Source organism: Petaurus breviceps, unplaced genomic scaffold, assembly GCF_028583685.1.
Source record: "Petaurus breviceps papuanus isolate PSGF00001 unplaced genomic scaffold, PetGlider_PUasm1.0 79, whole genome shotgun sequence".
Lineage (NCBI taxonomy): Eukaryota > Metazoa > Chordata > Mammalia > Diprotodontia > Petauridae > Petaurus > Petaurus breviceps.
The window spans coordinates 14,412,734-14,437,316 of record NW_027186523.1 but is presented as its reverse complement, the minus strand read 5'-3'; the positions used below and the strand labels follow the sequence as shown (position 1 = coordinate 14,437,316).

At 40.0% G+C, this 24,583-nt stretch overlaps 1 protein-coding gene across 3 annotated transcripts in view; it reads right to left on the bottom strand.

Annotated features, from left to right (window-relative positions):
* Positions 1 to 24,583, bottom strand: part of LOC138175834 (enoyl-CoA hydratase domain-containing protein 3, mitochondrial-like) — a 132,845-nt gene that overhangs the window by 27,286 nt on the left and 80,976 nt on the right. The window contains exons 1-3 of one of the 3 annotated variants that reach the window (XM_069106388.1): positions 14,327 to 15,234; positions 8,199 to 8,320; positions 6,044 to 6,141 (exon numbers count right to left, since the gene is read on the bottom strand). In XM_069106388.1, the coding sequence (XP_068962489.1) occupies positions 6,044 to 6,141; positions 8,199 to 8,320; positions 14,327 to 14,496 (390 nt within the window). In that variant the 5' untranslated portion in view covers positions 14,497 to 15,234. Of the gene's footprint in view, positions 1 to 6,043; positions 6,142 to 8,198; positions 8,321 to 14,326; positions 15,235 to 24,583 lie in introns of those variants that run through there. The other 2 variants (XM_069106389.1, XM_069106391.1) reach the window with 2 other exon arrangements.

Sequence of the window (24,583 nt, the reverse complement as noted above, 5' to 3'; positions counted from 1 at the left end):
CCCTGGAGTCAGGAGGACCTGAGTTCAAATGTGACCTCAGACACTTAACACTTACTAGCCATGTGACCTTGGGCAAGTCACTTAACCCCAATTGCCCTGCCTTCCCCCCTCCAAAAAGTGGAAAAAAAAGAGAATGGCCTTCATGTTGGAAAGGACAGAACCAAAATGGCTAATAGGGAGTTGGATACCTAAGACAATAATGAGATAGTAAGAGATTACTTAGCCGTTCTTGACAGATTCAAGCCACTTGGCCCAGAGGAGCTACCTCTTCAGTTACTGAAAGACTTAGCAGATATGATTGCTAGGCCATGAAGAATGGAAAAGGTACTGTAACACTATAGAACAGCAAACGTCCTGATTTTCCAAAAAAAAACCCAAAAGGAAGATAATGCAACATGCAAATTCTAGGCTAGTGAGGTTGGCCTCTGTACCTGAATTCATCTGTACTGAATGAGAAACCTCTTTACAACTTACCCAATAAGTATGGATCATCCTCTCTTTGCTTGGAGATCTCCAATGAAAGAGAGCCCATTAAAGGCAGTCCATTAAACTTTTAGACAGTTCTAACTGTTAGGGAATTTTTTCTTTACATTAAATGAAATATATCTCTCTGCACTATCCACTCACAGTTCCAAATGCTAATCTCTCTTCCACATGACAGACCCACATATTTGAAGACAACTATTGGTCCCCTTTACATTTTCTTTTCTTCAGAATAAATATCCCCAATGTCTTCAAACAATTCTCATGTAGTCTGACCTTTACCTTCTTAAGTATCCTGGTCTGGTCTCCAATTTAATCATAATCCATCCTAACATGTGGCCCTTTTTACCAAACAGGTGGTCTGTAGTTAGGGGTGGTCTGCCTAGGACAGAATATATAGTGAGACTATGAGAGTGGTGTTTAACAACTGACTCACTCTGTGTGTGTGTGTGCTCACAAGAATTTTATTTTTTGCTTTTTTGGAGGGAATTGGGGTTAAGTGACTTGCCCAAGGTCACATGGCTAGTTTGTGTGTGTGTGTATGTGTGTGTGTGTGTGTTAATTGTCTGAGGCTGGACTTGAACTCAGGTCCTCCTGCCTCCAGGACTGGTGCTCTACCCACTGCACCACCTAACTGCCCCCATCATAAGAGTTTTTTAAAGTTCAATCTGCATTATTAACATTTCCTCCATTACTTTCTTACGTCTAGACAGTCAAACAATATATAAGAATTTAGAGGAAAGAGAGGTATGATACTATGGGCTACAATTCTACAGGGGAAGTCATAAATAAAGTCTCAACCATATAGCAACAAATCCAGGCTCTACAAAGAGGCAGGTTCTTCCCCTTTTTTAAAAAGCAGGTTCGAAAATGAAACAGTCACTTCTCACCAAGATTCTCATCATTGCTACAAGTAGCCAGTTCCTCCCTTTATGTCAGAATCACATTTAGAATAAAATCTCCCTTTGTTGGTGTTTCCACTCTTTGAAAGTAAATAAGGTATTATTAAGGTGAGTTAAGAAACTATTAGCATATTATACTAGCATTATATACTTTTGGCAGAGAGAGATCTATCAAATGCTTAGGCAATTAAAGTTTCCTATCATTAATTACTGTCATTTCTCAGGACTAGGTTTATGTTTTATTTCCTGCATTTCTTGTCTATTTCCCCTTTCAGCCAGGTGCTTTGTAGGATACTCTGATGACAAAATCACTTCTGTTTGTCCCTTAATTGAATTTTATCCAATGCTTTCCACCCTGCTTTCCCTGCTGTGATTTCTGGGTTTTCTCATATGAGTAATTTCCTCATATGAGTATATATATACATGGCAGCAATGTGGTGAAGTGGATAGACTGCTGCATTTGGAGTCAGGAAGACCTAAGTTCAAATCTAGCCTCAGATACTAGCTGTTGTACGACCCTGGGCAAACTTGCTGTGCCTCAGTTCCTTCACTTGTAAGATGAGAATAATAATGGAACTTCTCAAGGTTATTGTAAGGATGGAGGAGACAATATTTGTAAATGCTTTGTAAACCTTAAATCACTATACAAATGTTAGTTATTATCATTATCATTATATCTTAATATACAAAGCTACTGTTTCCTCTCCATTTTAACTAATCTGCTCCTTTTGAATAGGTTTTGTTTCCAGGTAGCAAGCACAGTTTAAGTTCTTCTGTAATGTTATAGATAATGTTACTCTTATCACAGGATTATTTGTTAATAAATTATAGGATAATTTGTTATTTTGTAGACAGTAAGACTTAAATACTTGAAATTTGGACTTCTTTCCTATGAAAGGATAATCCAAAAGATTATAGGTCTGTATGCATACACACACACACACACATATATATATATATATATATATATATACATACATAATTTTTTTTTGGAGGGGGAAAGCAGGGCAATTGGGGTTAAGTGACTTGCCCAAGGTCACACAGCTTAGTAAGTGTTAAGTGTCTGAGGCCAAATTTGAACTCAGGTTCTCCTGACTCCAGGGCCAGTTCTCTATTCACTGTGCCACCTAGCCGCCCCTATAGGTGTATATATTTAGAAACTGAAGGACAGGCAATCAATTTAGCCTAACCTCTCCATTTTTCAGATAAGGCAATCAAGGCCCAGTGAAATTAGGCAGCTTGCTAAAAGTCTGACAGGGAATATTTAGCAGAGCTGGGGTTTAAGCCCAGGTGTTCTGACTTAAAATCCAACATGTCTGGCCTATCCCCACAAAAGCAGTCTTCATTTAATTTCATGAGATTGCCTCAAATAATTTACTTTTTAAGGTCAATTTTCTTATTCATGGAAAATTCTACATTTGTTAGAATTTATTAAAAATGAGTATCTCATTTTCTAATAATCTAATTTAATTTCTTTCCACTAGACTCATGAGGCTGTAATGTCACAATGATATCTATTGATAGAGTCACAGAGCTGGGATAGGAAAGACCCAAGAGTATTACTGCTAGAACACTGGATGGGGGTAATAGGAACAATTGAAATTAATATAACATAAAAGAAATATATCCTAATACTAAGCTTTAGTCCTTCAGAAAGCAAACTAACACAAGTCACTACTAGGATAGCTGTCTGTTCAACATCACATCTAATCTCTCTCTGCCTACCTATCATCTTTAGGGAAACAAAGAAAAGGTGAAGCAATCAAAACCAGGCAGCCGGGGGGAGAAGAAACGAGAGGCCTGATTAATAACAAATACATAAATACACTTGATAATCCTTCCTAAGTCAACTGCCTTTTCGATTATTCTATCTGCAACACTGTTTTTTTCCCCCCACTTCCAGCAAAGAAGAGGCTACTGGCATAATCACAGCCTTATCTTATTTGTGAAAGGAAAGGGACAGGCCCTTACTTGGACCTCCATTTCAGTCCTTAAACCTGAAAAGAAAGCAAGCACAAAAATACAGAGCAGGCCTCTTTGATACAGGGCCAAAGTGTTGTAACAGCCCCGTCAATTATTATCTCTGCTTTTCAAATGACCACACTTAGCATTCTTGAATTAACTCAAGTTCCTTTTCCCACCCTGTGCTGTAAATAATTATCTTAACTCTCATGCAACATTTGTTGTTTGTCCCAAAGATGCTATATTTGTTAGGGGCTGAGCAAATTCAGACACCTCCTATGTCTTCCTCTCAAAAATCAAATTTTCTCATGCATGAACTGAACAATGAAATATCTAACTCATTCTGTTCCAATCTGCCTGTTGATTACATTTGGAAATTGAAATCTTGCACAAGTTCATGGTGCACATATTCATCCAGGACAATTTGATTTCCTCAGAAATGGTATTAAAGGAATCAATATGTTCCTTCTCCCATCCTACTGCAATGGGTCCAGGTGTGTGTTTATGAACTGCATCTTTTCTGTGAGGCAAGCACTCTATTCTAAGCTGTGTGTTAAGTTATTTGTAACCTGCCTACCCGAGGGTCAGAAGAAGCGTACTGAGATGTGAGCTTTAACCCTCTAAAGGAGAATGAATGATTTTATTTCCTTTCTCTGGGAGGCCAGTTTGAGACCTTAGCTCATGTAGGTCATATGGTCATGGATTTAGAGTCAAAGGCTTACAAGACCATTAAGTCTAACCTCCTCATTTTGTAGAATAGAAAATGGAGACAGAAAGAGGTTAAGTGACTTGCCCAGCAATCACATAGTTAGTGTCTAAGGTGAGATTTTAACCCTGGGTTTTACTTTATTTACTACCAGGAGTTCTTAACCTGAGGCCTGTGAATTAAAAAACAATTTTTTTTGATAACTATATTTCAATAAAGTTGGTTTCCTTTGTAAGTCTGCAGATTTGATTTATGCACTTAAAATATTATTCTAGGAAAGGGTTCATAGGTTTTATTGACTGTCAAAGGGATCCATGACACAAAAATGTAGGAACCCCTGTGCTATATATACCATGATTCCTCTTTGGGAAGAGAACAGTATCTTTTAATAAAAGACAACCTCTTAGAGCTGGTTTCCAGGGTGGAGGGGTGGGGGGGGGGAAGAAGAGGGAAGGTATCATGCAACTTCCCCTTTAAATAAATAGCTTACAGAATATAAATCAGGCAAACAAACGCCAAATGAATACTAGGTACTTCTAGTCCCCAGCAGATTAGGGAAAACATGTTAAGAGAGAGAAGTAGGGAGAAGGTGGTTGTCCAAGGCAGAGGTATCAAACTCATTAAAATGTATTTGAGTGGGGTAAGTAGGTGGCACAGTGGATAGAGCACCAGCCCTGGAGTCAGGAGGTACTGAGTTCAAACTAGCTGTTTGACCCTGGATAAGTCACATTTCCCCTCTGCCTCACCAAAAACAAAGGAAACAAACAAACAAAAAACCAACTGTAATTGGGAAATGTGTAACAAAATAAATGAAAAATATAATACAACATAGATAATATTAATTTGTAGTTTTCTAAATTAATATTCAGCTGCAAGGATCTGTTTCCATTTGAGTTTGACACCACTGGTCCAGGTCCAGAGCACAGTTTCAATGATTGGCCCCGTTACTTCAAGTCTAGGCCATAGGGAGTTCTGAGTCTTCATCTTTACCTTTGAGTGGTGACTGCACTTCAAATAGAACAGAAAGAAATCCTAGAGATATAAGTTCTTGGAAGTCAAAGCAACAACAAGGACCTGTCCCTCCTTTCCTACTAAAGCCTTCAATGGTTTTCCATGTTAGTCATGCACACTGAGACAGCCTCAAGAGTAAACAAAAGAGCAGAGTGTCTACAAGGAGTTGGGTTCTCCATCTGGCTTTGCTTCCATCCTGCCACCTGTACTCTCAATTTCTTAAAGGAAAGAAAGGAAGAAATACTATCTTCCCCATCATTAGTAGTCCTGATGTGGAAAAAAAAAATTATATAACTTGGTCAAAACAAACTTTGGCATCCTCTGTGGTTCCTAGAAGCAAAGACTGACACTCATATACTTTCAGAGCTGGGAGGAAGTGTAGCATCATTGTCCAACCCCTGAATCATACAGATGAGAGGACTAAGACCCAGACTGGTTAAATGAGCTGTCCATGGTAATACAGAAAATTAATGGCAGAGTCAGGATTGGAACCCACATCTCCTGACTTCAGTCAACTAATCAGTCACTGGGCAAAAATTTATTAAATGCCCACTATGGGCCAAGCACTATGCTAGGCTCTGAAGAAATAAAAAACATGCATAAGTGTATAGAAGATATAGACCAAGTTGATACAAGGTGATCTTAGGAGAGAGGTACTAGAAGTTGGAGGAAAGGGGATCTGGTTCAGTGCCCTTTCCATGGTACCAGCCTGAGTACAGATGATCTAATTCTACTCCTCATTTATCACAAACTTAATGGGAGACTCCAGACAAAATGATCTATGACTAAGTGACATTAATTCTCTATTTTATGGAAGGGGGAAAGCTCTACTGACTCACATGGATGTCAGGAAGAGTATCAATGTGTTTGTGAAATGCCATGAGCCACCAGGGAGAAAGGCAAGATCTGGATGAATACAATTAAACTAGAAAATAAACTGCCATAATTATTTCCAAGTTTGCAATGCTGGTTACCTCACCTCAGCACATGTCTGAAATACTTCAGCACGGTAATCCTGGCTTTGCTCATCAGTTAATTCCTTTAAATCATGGCCAGAGGAAAATACAGGCCCTTCAGCTGGGAAAAAAAAAGTCCAAAGGAGAGAGAAAAAAATAAGAGAAATATAAAAGCCAGTCTTAGGAAATTCAGCCGTATTTCTACTCTCTGACACTAACTTAAAGATATTCATAGAGCCCTGGGACCTGATACATTCTGACATCCATCTGCTGGCTTGAACAGATATTTTAATGTTATGCTATGATAACTGAAGGAGGTAGTTAGGTGGTTCAGTGGCTAGAGCACTGGGCTTGGAATCAGAAAGACCTGAGTTCAAATCTGCCCTCAGACACTTACTAGCTATGTGACTTTGCACAAGTCACTTAACCTATGTTTTCCTTAGTCCACTGCAGAAGGAAATGGCAAACTAGTCCAGTATCTTTGCCAAGAAAATTCCATAGACAGTATGATCCATGGGATCACAAAGAGTTAGACACAACTGAACAAAAACAAAATGATAACTAAAAGTGACATCATGTGCAAAATCAGAACAGGAAACTGATGGAAGTATACAATTTAAAAAGGGAAAACTAAAATTCATTCTTGTTTTTGTTTTGCTTTTTGGAGGGGGGGAAGGTAGGACAATTGGGGTTAAATGACTTGCCTAAGGTCACACAACTAGTTTTTGTGTTAAGTATCTGAGGTCAGATTTGAACTCAGGTCCTCCTGACTCCAGGGCTGGTACTCTATTCACTGCACCACCTAGCCACCCCACTAAAATTCATTGTACAAGACTGTATAAACATTTTCTGGATTTATAACTCAAGTCTTTTATGACTAGACTCCCAGGCACAGACTGTTCTGTAAGCATTAGGTCACTAAAAAGAAATTCCACTGAAAACTATTGTGCCTTTAACAGGACTGCTGTTTGGGCACCCTGTACAAGCAGACAAGTGGCCAGCAACCAGGATGGCCAGTGCTAGGTAGAGCAGAATGAGCATATGGCTCAGAGTCAGAAGATCTACATTTGAGTTCTGACTTCCATTCATTAGCTACGTGACTTTGGGCAAGTTAGCCAACCTCTTTGGGTCTCTGGTTTTTCATCTGTAAAACGGGGATTAAAAAAACCAACAACACTGTTTTACTAATCTCACAGGCCTGTCATGACAATGAGACAAGTACTTTATACTTATAAAAGCATTATATAAATGTTATCAATATAAATTATTATTAAAGTCAGGGGCATGGAATATTAAAGCTAGAAGGCACATTAATAGTTGTCTAACCCAATTCTCTCATATTTCAGTTGAGGTAGGTGACCTACGCATCGTGTCCATATAGCAGATGTCCGTAACTCACATTTATATAGTGCTTTAACATTTGTATCAGAGGTTTTTGGTGTTATTTTTGTTTGTTCTGTTTTTTTCCCCACTTAATAGCATTCTATTTTCTCCAATTACAAGTAAAGATAATTTTCAACATTCACTTTTATAAGATTTGAGTTCTAATTTTTTTCTCCTTCCCTCTCCTCCCCCTTTCCCAAGATGGCAAATCATCTGATATATCAGAGTTTTGGGGTGAATTGCTCAAAGTGACGAAACTAGGATGTGAGAACCTAGTTCTAATGGCAAATTCTCTTTCCACCATTAACACCACCATGCCACACAAATCACCTAGTTACTTAACATTCTTCAAATAAAGATTGGTGGCTAACTATTGATACAAAACAAAACTTAGGGTATACAAAAAGTCATCCCCCCAAAAAGTTTTTTTTTGACAGGGGGAGAAGTGGAGCTTTTGAGGGTGCCCTACAAACCAACTACTGAAATTTGAGAGTGAGATCATTATTACTGAAACTGGCAATGTACACCATCCAACAGTAAGAAGGAAAAGAAATATTCTCATTGATCAATGCTTATTATTAACGATCCTCTAATCTATAGCTCAGATAACAATTTTGCCAAGGTCCCAATCATATTTTTCACATCTAGAAATTAGCATTTAAAAATTCTCCATCTAAATATGACTGAATTGCCAAGTTAACCTCCAAATTGAGATAAATCTTTTTCTGAAACTAGTAGAGCTCTGGGATAGGTAAATATACTCTCAAGACCAAACTCTTATTATTAAGAAAATACCTGAAATGATAATGACTCTTAGATCTTTGCTTTCTGCATCATGGAGAATGTCATTTTGGAGAGATTTCAGCATAGCTAATGACAGAGCATTTCTTTTCTTTGGATTATTCAAGATAATGGTCCTGTGAAGAACATTTTATAATTACTAGGTCATGCATCCTTCAAAACAAGTTAGAACCCCTCCAATTTCCTTTCCAATTTGGGAATTATTTTTTTAAGAAAGGGAAAAAAAAACCAATCTGGTACTGCTTAGTTTCTGCAATTTAGAGTAGCTGTCAACTTGCTGGAGTCACAACTCAAGTCAAAACAAGGAAAAGAATACTTGAAAGGTAGGGTTGGGTTTATCCGCCTCTCTTGATTTGTTTCTCTTTTTCTCTGGGCTTCCTGTCAGAAACCTTGCTGTCACCGCCATGGAAAGGACAAGGCACAGTAGTTTTAAAATCATTGTCCTCTGCTGAGAAGCTCCAAGTTTTTGCATGACAGTGGCAGGAGACAGAAAGAATCTGACAAAACAGCAGCTACTTCACCTGATTCCTTCCAGCTGTTTTTCAGAATTAGGTTAGGAAAAGAGTCAAATATGACCACAACTCCTCCTCCCTCTCCCCTGAGCTCCTATCACCCATTCTAGGGGAGAACAGAAACTGGCACATTTGTCAGGATGCCTCCGTAACAGCATTTCTCATCTCCCTTTTTATGGAGTCCTATAATTCAGCAGAATTCTGCTAACATATGAGAACAAAAGGACCAAATTTATATTTGGAGGACTCTTGATAAAATCATCTAACAAAATGCCTTCGTACACACAAAGTTGCCTGATCACTGTTTCCTGATACTCCAATGTGCTGACTCTAATAACCTTGATCATCATCTTGTTGGCTGTATGCAGAAATGGACTATTATTGCTGTTATAAAAACAGGACAGAAATCAGCAATGAGTCAAATGCAATTTCACTGTTTTATATTTGACATCAGTCTCCTGTCACTCTCCACCTAGATTTTTTTATTATTATTTTTTCCTTTTTTGATGGATTTCATACTCCTCACTGCAATGTAGGGCAATTGGTCCCTCCATAAATAACATCCCTTGGTACCGTCCCCATCGGTGACTGAATTAATCCCAGTTCAATCAGAATAATAATGATTCTTGGGGAGTTCCAGGATGTCATTTCAATTTTATGGTTCTCTTCAAATGGGTCTGATGTTCATCCTCTTGTTTTGCATAAACATTATTTACTTCTATGTATGAAAGGTGTTGCAGATCTTAAGCTAGTTCAGCTCAAAATTTCCATTTGGGAGAGCCAAGAGAACTGCCATAGGATCACAAGCTTAGAACAGAAAGGTATCTCCTGAGTCATCTGGGACAACTCCCTTATTTTAAAGGAGAGGAAAGTAAAGCCCAGAGAGCTAAACTGGTCTTTTCCCCCTCAAGTAAATGGCAAAAATAGGATTTAACCTCTAGTCCTCTGTCTCCAAATCCAGCCCTTTCCCCCACTATATCATGATGCTGCTTATAAACGTTTCCATTGGAAGAAAAAAGCATTCTTGCCTCAGGAAACATCAAAAAGGCTACCACCACCCTGTCAATGGCATAAGCTCAAAGTAAATTTCATGGCACAAAGCAAAATTTTTGAAAGGATCCAAGCCCCCTAAATCCTTTTCAATAGGCACCATGTTGCTGTACGCTCCCCCCCACCCCATCCCCAGGAGAGCATTTCAGAGTGAGCCCACCTGGTAGTAACTAAGACTGTATGTCTTACTAGCACTTTGGCTGGTGAATTATTTTAATTCTCATCCTGTTCTGGCCTAGAGTCTGGGTCTTTTAAAAAAAATTTTTTTTAAGAGGAAGGCATGAAATTCATTGTGTAGTACTTAGCAGATGATCAATATGGAAGTAGTTTCAATGGCACTGTTCATAAGAGGAAACTTCTGTTCCAATTAAGCCTGTAAGGCTATTACCGAGAACCAGGAAAGAAAGGGAAAAGGCCTATCTCAGTGACTGCTGGAGAAAACCTGTTACATATAGAAGAAAATTCTGCTTCCTACTGGTCAGTTGCCACCTTCACCTGAATTCTGAAAGTCATGAAGGAGAAAAAAAAGAGCATTTTATATTACTTAGTCATTTATAGTATAGATAGTTTTCTCACATTCATGCTGAAGTTAAAAGTCTTGTGTGGTTGAAGTAATGTTATCAAAAGAGGTCTCATATTTCCATCTTACAAAAAAGAAAGGAAATTTGACAAACAGTGGTTTACTATTTTGTCTAAAATCACATTGTTTGAGCTTAGAAGTAAGTACTGACCATATGTAAGTAATTAAGGAATACTTAAGGGTAGCTAGGTGGCTTATAGATTTGAGTCCCTAAATGGAGTGAGGAAGGTTCTGTTTGCTGAGTTCAAATCTGACCTCAGACACTTACTAGCTGTGACTCTGGGTAAGTCACTTTACCCTGTTTGCCTAAGTTTCCTCATCTATAAAATGAGTTGGAGAGGTAAATGGCAAACCACTCCAGTATCTTTGTCAAGAAAACCCCAAAGAGTTGAATACAATTAAAAAATGACTAAGCAACAAAGAATACTTGTTGACTTGCAAATAACAAATTAGTTTTTGTGACTACTTAGGCATTGTTTTAGTTTGTTTTTTTTTTAACTAAGCTATTCCAAGTAAGAAGAATAGATTTTAATGGTTTACAGAATCATAGAGGCTTAGAGCTGGACCAGACCTCAGAAATCAACTGTATAACCCTCCTCACCAATTCCTTTTTAAATTTCATAAAGAAACTGAAGTGAGATTAAGTGTTGTAGTGGATGGAAGTTAACAGATATAGTGGTTGCCTTTTCTTCAGTCCATGACCAATTCTTTTGAAATGAAAAAAAGTGTTTATTACTTACACATTTTTTAGCTTATTGGTTACAGTGTTTATTACTGGCTGTGTGCTCAATGGTCTCCAAAAATTAAGAGGAAATAAACAAAACATAATATAAAAAATATCTACTAATAATGTTTTCCCAAATGAATGGGATTCTGATGTACCTATTATATTTATTAACCATCTTCATCATTATTATTTTAATTGTTTAGATGTGTCCAACTTTTCCTGATGTCATTCATTTGGTGTTTTCTTGGCAAAGATACTGGAGGAGTTTGCCATTTCCTTCTCCAGCACATTTTACAGATGAGGAAACTGAGGCAAACAGGGTTAAGTGACTTGCCCAGGGTTACACAGTCAATTAAGTATCTGAGACCAGATCTGAACTCAGGAAGCTGAGTCTTCCTAACTCCAGGCCCAGCACTCTTAGGTACTGCCTCGCTGCCCATTATTATTATAGATAACATTTTTATAATTAATCAATTAACATTTACAATGTGCCAACTATGTGCCAGGCCTTGTGTGTCAAACTTTTGCAAAATGCTTTCCACATATTATTCTACTTTAATCCTTATGAAAACCTGTGAAGTAACTGCTACATTAGGCCCCCCTTTACAAATGTAAACACTGAGGACAAGAGGTTAAATGAATTGTCTTATGTTCACATAACTGTCAGGGGCAGGATTTTCATCCAAGTCTCTCCTGGATTCCCAATCCAGAGCTTTTGAGTTCATCAGTCAGTCAATCATCATTATTAAGCATTTACTACATGCTAGGCAATTGTGCTAAGCATTAGGGGAAAAAAGAAATACAAAAACACAGTCCCTGGCTTAAAGGAGCTCACATTATTAATTAGAGAAGACAGCATGTAAAGAACTGTACATATGTACATACAACATATATGTATATACATACAATATATACATGCAAAATGTATACAACATAAATGGGAGGTAAATCTCAAAAGGAAAGGACTGGGGGTTGTGGGTGTTGGGTGGTGTGGGAGGTGAGGGGTGCCTGGGGGAAGACCAGAAAAGGCCTCCTTCTATACTTCCTATCACTTTCTTGTAAATGAAAATAACTCTGGCCTTAATTTTTTATTATGCAACTTTTCCTTCAAAACATGCAGTTCAAAATGCTTGACAATCTTAAAACCACAGTCAATAAATTATAGTACAATACATTAGTAGAAAACATTGTGAAACCAGTGATAACACTTCCATGGATTCACAAAATACCTTAATTGGTCTACTGATGCATAGCTGCCAAAATGAGGGCAAGTACACATGTGGTGCTACCGGAATATGGTGTACAGACCCCGTTGCTAGGAACAGACACATTCTAGTAATGGGATTGAGTCAGAGTTTCTAAAATGGAAACTAGATTTTTTTTTATGATGTGCAAGTTGTGTAATGGAAGAGAAAAATGTTCCGGTTCATTTGTGGGTCTCCTTAGGTCAGAGCCTTTGACCCAACCATTTGGTCACCACCCAGATGCTATGCCAGGAATCAAGCTTATGATCTTCTGTAAGGACAGTCAGGATTCAAATTATTGAATACACAGAGGAAACAGAGATATTCTGCATGGAGGAGTTAGAATTCATTCCCTTTCACATTACATATCAGTTCCTAAGTTTTTGTGCCTTTTAAGGAAACCATATGCAACCATATCAATGTTGAGATAAACATCTTGGGTAGTGAACCATATCCTGGTGTCCCCAATACTGGGAATGTTGGGGAACCCTGGCTCATTGGGCAAAGGGGTGTATTTGGGAGGGAGGACTTCCTTCAATATTCTAAAGTCCTACCTTCTTCCAGATGCCTCTGCCAATCTCATTACCTTTCCCCTGAGACAGTCTCCAATTTATCCTGTGTCTTGTTTGTAAATAATTGTTGTATGTTGTCTTCCATCTCCTTGAGAGTTGTTTAGCTGTTTTCAGTTGTGTCCAACTCTCCATGACCCCATCTGGGGTTTTCTTGGCCAAGACACTGCAGTGGTTTGCCATTTCCTTCTCCAGCTCATTTTACAGATGAGGAAACAGAGGCAGAGTTAAGTGACTTGTCTAAGGTCATATAATTAGTGAGTGAGAACAGATTTGAACTCAGATGTTCCTGACTCTAAACCCTGTGTTCTATCTACAGCATGGCCTAGTTCCCTCTTTCCCTCCCCTTTCTTTGTGTCCTCAGTGCTTAGCCAGGCACATGATAAATGCTTGTTGGTTAACTGACAGACCCATGTGATTAGATGTGGGGGAACAACTGTGTACTTGTGAGCACCTTAAAGAGAATTTTTTAAAAAGGGATATAAAGATAGGATGGGAAGGGGGTGGGGTGAAAGTGAGTACTATTCTGTACATATTTTATCCTGTTAACTACCACCACACAGGGAATGTAACCTTGGTAAAGGGCACACACCCCATAGTACCAGAGCAAGTTATGAAGAGTGATCTGTTGATGTCACTGAACACACTGGACAAAGCTGTTTGAGGCAAGTAACATTGTTTTGAAGGACTTCCTGAGAAGTCACAGGCCTTCCTCTGAGGGCACTTCCATAGTTACTTGGCCAGGAAGCACCTACAACTGAGGTCTGGCTTTTGTTTTGTTTTGGGTTTTTTTTGTATGTGTTTTCTTTTCTTTTCTTTTTTTTAATTCGACCATAGATATGCGAGGTATTTGGGACTGACTGAACCACCCTCCCATAAATCCCTTTAGCATGTAACAAAGCAAGTTCAAGGTCTGCCCTGCTGCAGGAGGCAGTTAATGGGCTGGACTCCTCAAGCGTCCCTTCAGCTCTCCCAGATTATAAATACTTGCCGAAGCAGTTAGACACAGCAGCCGGGCAGACACCTAAATGTGCAGCCCCCAGGATATGTTGGTGGGGGCAAATAGTAAGAGCTAACATTTATATACTTATTTTTGAGGTCTGCAAATCTCCTTACGTATATTACCCCCATTTGCTCCATCTCCATTCCTGAAATGGAAGGAATTGAATGAGGAACCTGAGCTCAACTCCAGAATAACCCTTCTGGAAAAGCTGGCCTCTTTTTGTCTTCCCCCTCCCCCGCAGGCTTCTCGGCCCGCTCTGCAGCCCCGACTTCTGTGGCAGCGGGCAAAGAGCTTCTGGGGGGCACCATCCAAAGAACTACCCATACACTCCTGGTGCCCAGGGGCAGCCGATGCCCACGACCGCCTTTGTCCCCATAAAACCACCGACAGCTAGGGGCTGTTTGCGGAGGCTCTGCGCTGACCCCGCCGAGCCTGACCTGATGCCATCCAGCTGCCGACAGATGGTGAGCTGCTGTTCGGGCTGAGGCTGCCTGGCCCCGGCCGCTCCCCGACTGCAAGTGCGGGAGGCCAGCAGAGCCCGTGGCCAGCGCAGCAGGCAGCTGGGCCCTCGGGCCTTAACGGCTAGCAGGCCAAGAACGGCGGCCATTGAACTGGAGAGCCCGGCGACGGGAGAGGGACGTAGACCAGCTGGGCTCGCTGCTGACGCCTAGGCGACCAGACCCGCTCTGCAGCTGTGCCAGGGGGCAGGGACGGCCCCTAACCCGGGCAGAGGACGGCCGGCCAGCCAGCAAGACCCGGGGAGGCCGGAAAGGCCAGGGCTCTCTCCGCCCAAGGCTTAGATGGGGCGGGGAGGGGGCGGTGCGCTCGTGACTGCCTTCCCCTCGACCCCTGGCACCGCGGAAGAAAGTATATTTGCCTAACATTTCTCGATCTCTCTGCGCCTAGGGCACCACTCGTCCCCCAGCCAAAGAACGAGAGAGGAAAAAAAAGGAACCAGGTCTTAAATCCTGGTAGTTTCTGCCTGATTTGTGGTCGATGTTTGGTTTGGCTTGGATTGTTTGGGGCGGTTGGGGGTGCGTATTGGTTGCATCTCCCTCCCACTCCTTCCCTCTTCTTCCTGAGTAACAAAGTGATTGCCTGAGGATTGCAATTCCAGCAAGCCAAGCACTTATCTGAGAGAGAAAAATCATCAGTGAGTAAATGGCACCGAGGTATGGACACCCACCCGGCCCTACAAATTGTTCTCTTCTCATCCACCGCAAAATCCACCGTGCGGTAGCTCCAAGGTCGTCTACATGTGAAAATGTAGAACCAACTGAATAACATTTTATTTTTTTCACATTCACTCAGTTTAAAAGCCTTGTGGGTGCCCGCAGATGTATCCCACAGAAGGCTGCATCGGTCTGGCTTAGTCACGGGCACACTGCAGAAGCTTGCTACGAATTTATCTTCGTTGATTTATTTTGAATGCTCGTGAGGCTCCAAGGTCACTGTCTGATATAGAGTGTTGTGTGCGTGTGTCTTCACTCTTAAAGAGCTTAAATTCTAAAGAGGATTTATCATCCCCAAGACGATTTTAATATTGTTAAATGAACGAACGAAAGAATGGCTGGATAAATGTATGAAATTTAAACTTGCAAAAGACTGAAACTGGAAATTTTCTATTGATTTTATTTTAATATCACTTAATTTCTGAAAATTATGCCTTCCTTCTCCTTATCTGAAAAACCATCCGTTGTAACAAAGAATTAAAAGGGGAGGGGAAAGTATTTCAGCAAAACTAACCAGCACATCTGGTCTGACCATATATTTAGTCTTCTACATCCATAGTTCTTTTCCTCTACAAAGAAGGGAGGGAGGTACCTTTTCTCATCTGTTTCATGGCCAAGCTTGTCATTATGATTGTGTAGTAAGGGCTTGGAGTCAGGAAGATGTTAGTTCAAATATGACCTCAGACACTTGCTAGGGGTGTGACCTTGAGCAAGTCACATAACAAAAGCATAGAATCCTATATTTTCCAAGGGATTTCTGAAGCCACTGGCACTTTTCAACAATTCATAAAAATGTGGATAATCCTGTAATTGGAAAGATATTGGAAGTACAGTGGGAAAGCCTACTAAAGCTATTAACTGAACTCCATTAGAATGTGAGACCTTAAAAGCATAGGCTTTTAATTTTGGTTTCCTATGCCCAGCACTTAGCATAATATCTAACATATAAATGCTTGTTGTATATTTGGTGAATTGAGAACCTTTTAAAGGGTAAATAAGTACCTAAGAAAGGGTAAAGTTGGAATGTAGCTTAAAATATCCATACCTTATTGCTTCTTCCTCACTTGAGAAAGTTTTCTTGTCTTTTTTTCTGGTTATGCCCTCATAATCATGAATAATTATCTATTGTACAAAGTGCAACAGAATAGGGAGAATGTTAAAACTCTTAAGTTCAGATGTGATTAAATAGTTATGCAGATACAAAAAGAGACAATCATGTACATTTTAACTAAACACATCCAGGTACAGCAACGTGGTTGCAGTGATGCAACCATAAGTACTTAAATACCATAGGATAATATAGATTTAGAGCTGGAGGTCATAGAGTCTTAATTCCCTCATTTTACAGATGAAGAAACTGAAGCTGGAAAGAGGTTAAGTCACCTGCCTTGGGTCACAGTCATAGTAAGCTACAAAGTCAGAATTTGACCCAGATCTCTTGACTCTTGAGTCTAGTGTTCTATCCATTGTGCCACCTGGATGCCTCAGCGGTCATGAGGAGGACAGAACTAATTCAAGCCATCAAACATATTAATCTATTCACTTTAGCAAATATTTGTTAAACATTTATTATTATTATTACTCTTGGAGGGGGGAAGGCAAGGCAATTGGGGTTAAGTGACTTGCCTGAGGTCACATAGCAAGTAAATGTGTGAAGTGTCTGAGGCCAAATTTGAACTCAGGTCCTCCTGACTCGGGGGGGTGGAGGTGGGGGTGTGGGGGTGCGTGCTCTATTTACTGTGCCATCTAGCGGCCCCAACATTTCTTGTTAACAACAGTTCGTCTTCAAGTTATATTGCTATCAAATATGCCCTGCTGCTTGTTCTTCACTGATCTGTGTATTCACCACTGACACAGAGACACAAAAGTTCATCACAGACCATACAGTTGTGTTTCAGCACCTCTCTCTATCATCTTGTGATCCAACAGGCTGGGATATAAATGTTATGCTTCAGGCTCTTCTTTGAGCTCCCATTTCACTTTTTAGCAGTGCTGTGATAATGCTTTGTTGTTGTTCAGGTGTGTCTGATTCTTTGTGACCCTGTGAATTACAGCATACCAATAGTCCATGGAGTTTTCTTGGAAAAGCTACTGGAGTGGTTTGCCATTTCTTTCTCCAGTGGATCAAGGCAAACAGAGGTTAAGTGACTTGCCCAGGGTCACACATCTAATAAGTGTCTGAGGTAAAATTTGAACTCAGGTCTTTCTGACTCCAGGCCCAGTGCCCTAGCCACTGAGCTATCTAGCTGCCTCTATGGTAATGCTTACCATCGCTATGTATTTAGGGAGTACTTGCTGCTAAATGTCGGATAATAAGGAGACACTTATTACCTAAAATTGGCCCCTTGAATATACAAAAGCTTCTTACCCCATTTCTTTTGGGTTTTGTTTTACCCCCACAGAATGTCACTAGGGTAGAAAAAAAGACAATTGAGGTAGATCGTGCGGCATTATTCAGGCAAATGTCAATATAACTTGTTATAATGTTAGTCCAGCCCAGAGCAATACCTGGCCCTTTTCATTCAAGGTACTTCTAGGAGCCTCCTCTACTTCTCATTAATTCTTGTTGAGATTTCTTGTCATTCCTCTCACCCATCCATTGTCCTATTAATCTATTTTTTTCCTGTGCAAACCTTCTCTTTGACACAATTTGATTTCCGGGTTGCTGGCAGGTTTCCATTTGGCTTTGATTTATGTTCTCCTTCTCCTCGCCACCTGCCTTCCTTTGCCTTACGGAGGTGTCTTTGCTACCTTTTTGCTTTTCCTTTAAAGACATGCCGATTGTTGGCAGAACACTGCAAAAATAATCTGGAATAAAAGACAGTTCTGTGGATCCTGGTGTCTTGGGCCTGATGCAAGAGGAGTCCACAGGGTACAGAAAAAGGAGTTGGAAGACAGATTTGTAGATTCACACAGTATATTGTTTGAACTTTCTTTTATTGATTTCCAGGCCCCTACAAGACAAGCATATAATGAGATGATTAAGAGGTGTTATGTTAGGACTGGAAACAGTTTTAATGTAGAGTCCTTTGGATCCTGATTTTTCCAGGCTCTGCTTCCAACTCTTCTCCCTTCCTCCTCTCTCCACCCTTAAGTAGCAGAATAGTGTAAATCCCACTAAAATCCAGTGGGGTGATATTTACTAGTATGATAGAATAGAAAGGGACATGATGTAAAGACCCATAGATTTAGTCAGGACACGTGGGTCAAATTCTGACTTTGCTACTTTATTATAACTGTATGTATGACCAAAGATGAGTCACTTAACTTTTCTCTGACTTAGTTTCATCATTTTTAACATGGAAATAATAGTGTCTTATTTTGGGGTTGCTGAAATAAAAGTGTTTCTTTAATGATAAATAACTATAAAACTTGTCTTTTTATTATCACTTAAAACTAAAAAAAGTCTTAAAATGTGAGTTTTCTTATTTGAATTCACTAGTCACTTTCCAAATATAAATTAAGCCTAATTTTTTTTATAGTCTTTATGGCACATATTGGGTAAGAAGTAGTTTAGTAATATGATGAGGAGTTTGCGAGCAAGGCTTATATATTATCTTTGCCTCTTCCTCTTCCCCAATTCCTAGCATGTACATGGTAGGTGCTTTAAAAATTGTGGTTAAATGAATGAGTGAAACATAATTATTTTGGGGGATCTTCCCTATATTGTCTGCCCTAGTCACCGACAAAGTAGATGCCTGCATATCAAAATTTATTCTCCAGGAAGTATATGCAGGTCACAGATGACATAAAATATATTACCTTTTGGTTGATATAAGCAGCAAATCCTGAACTTATGACTAAATAGCACCTTCCAGGTTTCTGTAAATAATCTCTATGGAGCCAGCTCATTATGACTGGAGAAGAAGATAAATAGAGATTTTCAAATGGGGTCAGGCAATTGATCTTGGGATAAAACTTGGAAGGGAAAAGGTCTGCCCCTATGATTCTGTTTGAGTCCAAAGACTTATGCCTAAAGATTGTAGAAACTGGTTTTCTTTGCCTGTATGCTTTTGGGAGGGGATGCAGGTGGAGGTGTTAATACAATAAAACTGTGGCCATTTGAGCCCATACTTCAGGAATGTCTAGACTTCCAGAATGATTTTATATTCACAAGTAGCCAGGGGAAATAACAGAAGAAAGCATCTTTGATAATAAAAAAAAGTAGCTCCTGAATAACCAGCAACAGACTGGATTTGTTTATTATATGCTTGTCCCAGAGAGACCTAGATATGAATAAAGTTCCAATCATCTACTGTGTGGATTGACAAATCCACCCCCAACCACAACACACACAATGCTTTTTCTATATCCTGAAGATGTCCAGGCTCTACATCAAAGCCCGAAAGGAACCAGAGGAGTGGAAGTCTGGAGATTACATACCTGATGCACTAGCATTGTTCTCTTTGTCCATAGCACAAAAGGAGTGTGCTGTTGTGCAGTGCCTAGAAAAGGTCATGCTTTTTGTACTAAAGTTGTGAAGTGACAGAGAGGAAAGGGAACAAATGAAGTGAAAAAAGTTGTGGAGATCAACAGGGTCAGTTGTAGAGATTAGAAACGGGGATGACTGGTGCTAGGCAGGAGATACTGCAACAGAGGAGATGAAGAGATGAAGAGATGGAAGATGGACAGCTCTGGAGTCTTGGTAATACAAATGAAAGAAATAAAAAAGTGGGCAGCTAGGTGGCGCAGTGAGTAAAGCACCTGCCCCAGAGTCAGGAGGACCTGAGTTCGGATCTGGCCTCAGACACTTAACACAAAAAAACTAGCTGTGTTACCTTGGTCAAGTTACTTAACCCCAATTGCCCTCCAAAAGGTAAAAAAGAAAAAAAAAGAAACAAGCACGAATAAGTTTCTACTATGTGCCAGGAATTGTGCCGAATACTTTACAAATATTATTTCATTTGATTTTTACAACAACCCTGGAGGGTAGATATTATTATTATTATTCATTTTCCATTTGAGAAGACCGAAACACCTACATGACTTTCGACTTCCCTGGTGTCACATAGCCAATAAGTCTCTAAAGGCTGGATTAGAATTCAAGTCTTCCTGACTCCAGGACCATATAACTGGGGAGGGAGCAAACACAGAATCATAGGTTTAGACTATAAGGGAACTTAAACATCAGGACATTTCTTCTTGTGTGAGTAGAAATAAATAGTTACTTGTATGGTACCTCATTTGTTCTGGAAGACATATGAGTGTTCCAAGAAGAAAGCTTACTGGTGAATGTGCTTCATTAGTTGAGGGAAGAAGTAGAGAAAGGAAAACTATATATATTCCAACATAGTGAAAAACTAAGATACAGAATGGTAAGAATACTGTAGCTTTATAGCAGTTGCTGTTCAGTCATGTCTGACTCTCTGTGACCCCATTTGGGGTTTTCTTGGGAGAGATACCAGAGTAGTTTTCCATTTCCTTCTCCAGTTCATTTTACAGATGAGAAAACTGAGGCAGAGTGAAGTGACTTGCCCAGGGTCACACAACTAATAAGTATCTGAGGCCAGATTGGAACTTGAGTCTTTTTGACTCCAACCCTAGCACTCTTATCTGCTGCCCCACCTACCTGCCCCACTTATAGCAGTAGGTGGTGGCTAACTTGAAGTGGTCAGCTATCACAAAAAGCACTGCTATAATTTTTGTTACATAGGTTCAAAGCATCACTTTTTGTGGTAATAAAGAAATCAGATGCCCATTGATTGGGGGAATGGTTAAACAAATGGTGGCATATAACTGTAATGGAATATTACTGTGTTGTAAGAGACAATGGGCAGTGGGGGACTGGTCAGTCAGTCCTGGAGAGCTCAGTTGATGTGTTTCCCTGTGTGAAAGAGGTTGCAGAGTCTGTTTCCTGGTGAGTTGTGATGCTCTGTAATACAAACGTCTTGGAGAGACTTTGCAGCACATGTAGACATTCTGTAAATGGTTCAGGTCTGCTAACCACATGACAGATAACAGCTTCTTAGATTGGCTACTGTTGTCAACTTGGAACTGGGGGCACGTTTGAACAAACTTAATGTGCCTTGGCCTTTTCATTCTCTTTCTCTCTGTCTATGTCTCTCTACCTTTGATTTCTTCTTGCTAGATGGTGTCTAATGAGAGACAGCAGTGTAAGAGGGGAGGCTTCAGGCCTTCAACCCATCTAAGGTCAAATACGGCCCTGTGAATATCAGTTTCTGTTCTTGTCAGCTTTGACATTTATTTTTTCATTTTATGAGAAGGTATCATTATTATGTGAATTATTATATTATGTGAAGTAACCAGCTGAGCATCATCAGTCAGCTAAGTTGCATAGTGAGTAGAACACTGGGTCTGGAGTCTGGAATATTTAAGCTAAGGTCCTCTTTAACTAGTCAAAAAAAAATTTAATCTGGGAGGGAGAGACCCTCAGGGTTACTGGGCCAAACCACTCTGACTCTCACAATAGGTCAATAGGCCAACAATAGGTCCCAGGTCAGGCCCTACTTGGTCATTGTTTGGTCTCTGATTGCCTCAGAGTGAACATAAATAGCAGTTGTTTTTCTTTGGGCCAGAAACCAAAGAGGCCATTCTCTGCCTCATTTCTTACCTAGCCTTCATCACTGAATGGCCCCCCCTCAGTCAGACTGAGCCCTGGGAAGGACCTTCGCTTAAAAAGTCTCTCACTGCATCAAGGGCCATCTCCAGTCGTCCTGATCTATATAACTTGCCTTTGGACCCAGATGGCTCTCGAGGAGAAAGTGAGGCTGGTGACGTTGCACAGGCCTCCTTCACTTAAATCAGTTCATTTTATCTTACGGAATTACCTCCCTGATGTCATAGTCTTTTTTGAAAAGGAAGGACAAGGGGCGGCCAGGTAGCACAGCGAGTAAGAGCACCAGCTCCAGTGTCAGGATGACCTGGAGATCGAATCCTGGGCTCAGACACTTAGCACCCACCCAGAAACCCCTGGCCTGTAACCTTGAGCAAGTTACTTAACCCCGATTGCTTAATTTAAAAAAAAAAAAGAAAAGGAAGGACAAGCAACAAAGCATAGACCAATGTGGGTGGGACTAGGCAAAAAATGTTTTCTTCCTGTTGGCTTTCTCATCTTTTTGGACCTTAGTGAGAGATCAATTCAAAATTATAGATTTATTTCCATCAGTAATAATTTGTCAAGTACCTGCTAAGTGCAAGACGCTAGGGGAGGGGGGCAGAGACAAAAACAACTGTCCCTGCCCTCAAGGACCTTATATTCTATGGAGGAAACAACACGGGCACATATAAGTAAATATAAAGTAATTTCAGGAGGTGGGAAGGCATGGTCATTAGCAACAGGAGGATCTGTAAAAGCCTTATGTGGGAGGTGACCCTTGTGATGACCTTTAAAGAACATTAGGGATGCTAAAATTAAGAAGTGAAGAGGGAGTGCATTAAAGGCATGGGGGACACAGAGCCTGTGCACAGGCAGAGAGAGATATTGGAGATGGACAATCATGTCCAAAGAACAGCAAGTAAAGCAGATTGGTTGGAACAGATAGTACGTGAAAGGGAATAATGTGTATTAACCTGGAGAGGTAGGCTGTAGCCAGATTGTGAGGCCAAACAGAGGAGATAAAAAGCTGAGGATTATAAAGCTATTCTATTGCTAGACAACTATAGAGCTTATCTAAAGGAAGTAGGGTTAGTGGCTGGTAATATTTTTATCATCTTCCTGTCCTTCAGTGTTGTTTCTCTGATCCAACGTATGGACTAGGGTACTCTTCAGAACATGAAATAGTACTACAGAAGATTTCATGGAAAAAGTCAATCCATCATTCAGGCCTTACATACATAGGATGTTCTATCTTGAAATAACATTGAAGATGGAATTTTTGATATTGCCTTTGCTTGGAATTCTATTCGAAGTCAATCATTGAAGGGAGACTGAGACAAAAATGTAGCCTGGTGTCATGACTGCTGAAACATCATCTTCTTTTGCTGAGTGATCTAACACTTTTAATACCATTACGCAAGTACCTTCACATCCACTCAACAAACAGTACAAGATAAAAGAATGCATGAGGAGGAGGAGGGGCTTACCATTCACTGTATTCATGATGTGGTGCTATGTGGTTGAATGGTGATGATCAGTCAAAGGACATTAGTAGACAATGAAGAAGAAAATGTTCTAGGACTCAAGAAAACCACTTGGGAAAAGACTTCTTCAGTTTGAACCCTGAGATTGGAGTCCAGTTCCAGCTCTGAAATTTGTTAGCTGTGTGACCATGGGCACGTTGTTTAGTCTCTCTGTATCTCAGTTTCCTCATTTGTAAAATGAAGATAAAGATACATGTTTGTTTGGTTTTTTTTTGCTTCCCTTATGGGAATGTTGTAAGGAAAATGCTTCATAAATTATTATTGTCGATTTACTAATTTATTTGGCAGAAAAGTAGCCATATTACACTTACTTTCCAGGAGGTCAAAAGTAAGTTATTGGAATAAGCATCCATTTAACCTTATGTCTCTTAAAAAGTATCTCTTCCTTTCATTTTTGAATGAATAAATGAAAAATCATTTGCTAAGTATACTCAAAGCATCATGATAAGTGCTGAGGATACAAACAAAAAAGGAAAATCGTTTCTGCTTTTAAGGAGCTCACATACAGAAAGTCTCACCTTCAAGTTATATCCAAATGCCCGGTAGACCTCACAGTACAGTGGCATTCCCTCAGGGCAGCTATATCCCAACTAGGTATTAGAAGGAGAGTAATCTGATTAAAGAAATTTATACCCTCCCCCATCCAAGGGATATTGACATCTTATCCTAAACGAATTGCTTATGTAGAATTTAGGACAGATCTCTGTCTTTTAAGCCATCCTTCTCATTTATTGCATCTAACAGTTCTGAGAGGAGGGATAGAGAAAGGAAAGTCTTAAGGTATTTTTCTCTTTTCAAAGTATAAAAGGTAGCCACTCCACTTCCCCTTCCTGCCCAACCTCACCAGTTTATAGTCTGGAGCCAGAGGATGGGGACACCAATGTTCAAGTTGTCCTCTTCAAAAAATAGATATGAAGCTGCATGGGTAGTTTACTCTAAGTCAAGCAGGGCCTTAGGACATCAACATCTATATTTTCCCAATTCTTAATAGTTAGGGACAGGTGAATTTGTCACCCAGAGGAACTGACTCCTAGAAATACCTTGTGTCAAGGGTGCCACTTTTGGGGCAATAGGGAGTCACAGACTAATCTGAGGGTCTTCAGAAAGTCTGGAAGCCTTCCTGCTTGTTCATTCCTTTTTTTATATATACATTTTCCTTCCTTCTATCTCTAATATGCAGAGTAGGTAGGGAGCAGCCATGTAGAGTTAGGCTCCTTTTCCCCTGAGAATCTTTAATATTTCCACATATGTCTCGGAATAGGTTGAGTGATAACTGCTTCAGGAAACATTTTTTATTACTACAGTCTTTTTAATGCAGGAACTGATCCAATTATCCTTTACTTCAACCTTCACTTAAAACTG